A 5,244-nucleotide genomic window follows, 5' to 3' on the forward strand; every position below is an offset into this window, starting at 1 on the left:
ATTACACGGAGATGACTTGACAAACACAAATAAACCATATTGTCGCAATCGTATGTTTAATGTCTTCATGTTTCCAAACGTTTCTGTTTTTGTGAAAACAGCTGTTTTCATACAGCAATAGCTAGACGCTTTTGTCCATATTAGGAATTTCCTCATACGACTTTCTGCGCGAGAGCGCTCTCCGGCTTCGAGTATGAATGAAACATACACTGCACTGAGTGTTTAGCGCTCCGCGATGTTCATCTCGCCTTATTCTGGGTCCGAATAAAACATCAGATCATGCACAGACTATACTGTCTCTTTGAATTTAAATCTATATTTATTCACACCGGCTCTTGAAAACCTCTATGTGAACACACTTGCCCGAAAAAGTGCGGGGGACAAATTTACGTGATATTAAAAGTGGGGGGGGGGGACACGTCCCCCGCGTAATCTACGCCCCTGCCTCACAACATTCAAATGCTTGCGTCTATTAATTTTCTGGGAAACATTAAATCATTAAAGTTACGCGTTGTTTAAAACCCTAATCCGTCCCTCGGGTCATTTTGATTGAAAGATTTTTTTAAAATCGAGCGTTGATCGATATGGTATGAGACTTCGTTACATGTGTCACACTTGAACCGGGAATACCTGAAAAAAATTCGAGCAGTTTAAGCGGGTGCTATGAAAAAAAAAAGTCTCAAGTGTCCTTCGCGGGTCATTTTGACCCGCCACTGGAAAAGCATGGAATTTACTCTTTTTTTTTATTTAATTTTGTCACACTTGAGCATGGAGCACACACACAAGTCGATTCGAGGATTCTATGTGTAATAAAATAAGGTGTAGGCTAATTAAAAAAAGTTACAAAAGTGTCCCTAGTGGGTCATTTTGACCGGCCACAGGAATGAATGGAATGTCCGAAAAAAACAGCCTTTTTTTATTTGTTAGATTTTTTTTTACTATATAAAATCTGACACAATCCAGAAAAGATGCATACCCAAACAAAGGGCTGAGACTGCAGAATGTCCCCAATGCACAAAAAACTCACATACCCACACACTCAGGCACACACACTCCCATTGAAACACATTATAGCATTTATGATGTTTCTGCTGGGAAATAATTTAGATTTTTTTTTGACATAACACAGTTAAATTTGAGTGATGGAGTGGAGACCAATGAGTTTATATCATATTTATATTTTTTAATTTAACTTTTATATGTATTACATATTTATTTATTTTTTTAATGTTTTGATATATATCTGAAAGCCTTGTGATATATCTGAAAGCTTAATGAAGCCTCAAGTTGGTGTAGTTGTAAAGATTTCACTTGTTTGGCTCATTTAAGAATCTCCATAGGATTCAATAGGCCCCTCTAGTGGCTGTAATCATAAAATGCAATTTTATGTAATTGTTCCCCACCAGATGGCATCAGAGACACTCAGTGACCCTGGTCCTGATGGATCATCATGTTTAAAGCAGCACTATGTAACTTTTTCTGTGTTCAAAATTTGCTAAATGTATATAATGAGCGAGTACAAACATCCAAACCGCGTTTTTTGTCTTATTCCGAATCACTACGGTACACTTATAATAAATACTTATATTTGGACTATTGCTGCCTGGTCGGGTCGTCACCGCTGCGGAGTAACACATACCTGCGTGAATCGCCATAGACATAAACTTAGAGAAGTAGCTCCGGTTGGAATGTTCTTCCGCGGGATGTGTGCAGTGCTGTTTATTAACCGCTAGAGCGCCAAAAGTTACATAGTGCTGCTTTAAAGTATAAATATGAAAATGGTCTTTCTTTGGGTTTTTTTTGTGAAAACATTTATAAAAATATGCTCATTTTCATAAAAATATCCAGAATTTAATGTGAATAAAATAAAAAACTCCCCAAAAAAACCTACATTAAAAATTATTTAAAAAAGTATAAAACTGTACCAATATAAGCTTTCTGGACCAAAAAATAAAATTAGTGTCATTTTTGGCCTTCGGGTTATTTTAACCCGCGAGTGACACTTTTGTTATAGGTTCGGGAGGGACGGATATTATTAAAGACATATAGCATATACTGGAGTGCGCAAAAAGCATCACCGCCCTCTCCATCAATCAATCAATTTTTGTGAAATTTCTAACGACGAAAACATTGAAAACGTTTTAAAAAACAATTTTTGTGTGATTTTCTTGACATTTTACACCTCTTAACGTGATCTGATGCGAAAACGCGCTGCAGTTGGCCTGCTAACGCACTTAAATTATTATCGTAAGATCACAGATTGCCTGGCTGCGCGCTCGGACTCGACCTCCTCCTCGTCTCTGTATTCTGCTTTCAGCATCTTCTGCTCGTTCTTGCAGTGATCTGATTTTCTTTTTCACATCGTCAAGATACGCCGTACCAGCAGCCATCACGAATTCTGCTGTTTGTTTGGATGGGTATCACGGGGCGTAACGGCGCTCCAGTAAAGCAAGTCGCCCACCCTGATTCCCAGCCAGCCAGTGACTGCTGGTAACGCTTTACCAAACACCGAAAGTCAATAGATCTAGGCTTAAACCACCTGACCTGTTTATAAATTAAATGAGATATGTAATTGCGTGGATGAATAGGCTACTGCCATAAATATAGGACAGTATTTTAAATTTTTTAAATGAAATTTAATAAATTAGATTATCAAAACTGCATTGTTGTTAAATGCATTTCAATCTCTCCGCCTATTCGTTTCACTTTGTTGCTCCTACAGATTTTGCACTCTTTTGGACAGAATTCAGTGCAACCTGTTAACTCTGTGTTATTGTATAGGCGTACAGTGCCATCTTGTGAAATGTTGCTGCAATACGAGTCGTGCACAATCTATTTGGAAACCCACTGGAGTTGGATAATTGTTTCAGTGTAAAACTGGGTAGGCCTATTCTGGGCTTCATTTCGAATGACCACTCGCCCTCTCTCTCAATAGAGGCTTGAATTCCCCAGGAACTACAAATATATTCTACAAGTGGGCTATATATTATTTTTAAATAGTTAAAAAAAGCTTACAGCTTCAAATGTGTTTTGAAATGTTAAAAGTTGGTCACAAAAGTGCGCTAAATCGATCTTTATTCAGTAAATGTTTTGCTGATTTGTTCAGAAGTCTGTAAAATAGATGAATGTTAGCTAACTTCGCTAGGGGCGCCAAAAGCTACTTGGGGTGCCAAGGCGATTTTTATTGGAACTGCGCCCACAAAATTGCTGACAGAAATTCTTTCAGAAGTTGCCTCCCTGAAAGTCAGTGAATAATTCTCAGTCTATAATTATTACAATTATTAAAATATAAATCTACATAATAGGCTATTAATATTTTATCCTATTGTGTGATTTGTTTTTCATTTATAGTCCTAGCTATTCACAAATGTATATATTTTATTAGACAATAGAATTGTTTTCAGTTTATCAAACTAGTTTGATGGATGATCGCTGATGGTCTTTTAGTATCCAGCAAGGGTGAGGTGAAATTCTACACGAACCCCTATTAAGACGCTTGTAGGTGGGCAAACGAACCCCAGACGCTTTCCTTATAAAGCGCACTGCTAAATTTAACCCGCCGTTTGCATACACCCTCCTGTAACTGTACATATGGCAGCCTGTTTCCCCATCTGCGTCTTGGTATTCGTTTACCAGGTGGTGCAAATACACTTAAGAATTGCCTGTGTCATTTTAAAAGACTATGTTTTGCAGTTCCCGATCACGTTTAGGTGGTAAAAAAAACATTGTCCGAAGTACTACGTGGTGGTAAATATGAAATCAGGTGTAGCCTATATAATAAGTTGAACAGAGTATCTGTCTAGCAGGGGTGGGCACAGGTTGCGTGACATCAGACGGGAGACCCTAAGTGCCCATGAATGCTTACATCGGTAGCTTTCTTCTCAGCCAGCTCCAGTTTCTCCTGAGCATCCTTCAGGGCTTCAGAGTATTTGTCCAACTCATCCTCAGTTGCCTTCAGCTTCTTCTGCAGGGCGACCAGGTCATCCTCGAGCTGCAGGAGAAGCACGTGTGTCAATACACATGGAGAGAGACAAGAACAGCTGCCAACTGCGTTTATAACTATACATTATTTGTTCAGTTAACATCTTTCATGCGTCAGTTAACCATGCAGGCCAATAAAACAGATGGTCTACTGTAGTAGTGAGACATCTGATATGAAAAACAGTTAAAATAGAATTCAAAATGAAATATAAGATAGAATAGAAATAGAAAAGCTTATTAAAAACAGACTTATGCCATAGGCCACAGCATAATTAGCTGTGGAAATACAAGAAGACTATGTAAAGTCTGATTTCTAAAGGTGCAAAGAGCCACCCAGATGCACGAGCGCCCGATTTAAGTCCAACCTGCTTGCTTCTGTCCTCTGCTCCCTTCTTATCGGTCTCAGCCTGCTCTGCTCTGTCCAAGGCATTCTCCTTGTCGAGCTTGAGCATCTGCATCTTCTTCTTAATGGCATCCATGGCTGCGTTTGTGTATGGGTGGTCGCACCAAACACTGGACTGAGAGAGGCGATGAGCGTCTGTGCTGAACTGAACGCTGAGCTGGAGTGCGAGCTGGTCTCGCTGTAGCCTGTCAAATATGTGCCTTCACAGGAGCCTGAGAAGTTCCGCAAGACACCCAATACTTTTTTGGGAACGGGCCTTAGCGGTTCCTCCTGCGTCGCGTCTTTTTTTAAGGATCTGGACGGCGATTCGCTGCCCTCAGACATTTGACCGTTGAAATGCCTATATATGGGATCTGAGGGCCAAGACGTCTTACAATGGGGCCGTGTTCCTATTTCTAACACCCTGCACCTGGAGAGAAAATGAGGGAAGAGGAGCAAAACTGTCCGGAAAGCAATTCAGACGTTGTCCAATTAATGCAAAACGCGGAATACGCGAGCCCCAACATATGATATTGGGCTGGTTGAATAAAAAGATTTTATACAGCACACGAGGGGCTCATGAAAGTGATTATCTTAAGGCAAGGCGTTACTATCTCTGGGTCAGTCTCGTAACAGAGAGGCATGTCAACGAGTCCCTTAGGTATTGTTGTTCATAATCTGAAGAGCTTTAGATACGGTGGCTGTTGAACAGCAAGCTCTCAGCACGCTTGCATTCATCGCCAAGCACCGTGCTGGCTTTAATCGGCCGCGGTAAAACCCCCCAAATCTCTTGGAATCACAACGACGTGTCGTGTGGCAAAGCTACAGCTGTCGGCCATGCCGCGAAGATACAAGCCCCATGTAACGCCTCTGTTTGAGCT

General features: G+C 40.4%; 1 protein-coding gene across 1 annotated transcript in view; it reads right to left on the minus strand.

The window, feature by feature from the left end:
• LOC107593075 (tropomyosin alpha-1 chain) overlaps positions 1 to 4,614 on the minus strand; it is a 10,329-nt gene extending 5,715 nt beyond the window's left edge. The window contains exons 1-2 of the mRNA XM_016282661.1: positions 4,347 to 4,614; positions 3,866 to 3,991 (exon numbers count right to left, since the gene is read on the minus strand). Of these exons, the coding sequence (XP_016138147.1) occupies positions 3,866 to 3,991; positions 4,347 to 4,460 (240 nt within the window). The 5' untranslated portion in view covers positions 4,461 to 4,614. The remainder of the gene's footprint in view (positions 1 to 3,865; positions 3,992 to 4,346) is intronic.
• Positions 4,615 to 5,244: the final 630 nt, after the last annotated feature.

The sequence above is a fragment of the Sinocyclocheilus grahami genome, unplaced genomic scaffold (assembly GCF_001515645.1).
Source record: "Sinocyclocheilus grahami isolate Dianchi unplaced genomic scaffold, SAMN03320097.WGS_v1.1 scaffold10.1, whole genome shotgun sequence".
NCBI lineage: Eukaryota > Metazoa > Chordata > Actinopteri > Cypriniformes > Cyprinidae > Sinocyclocheilus > Sinocyclocheilus grahami.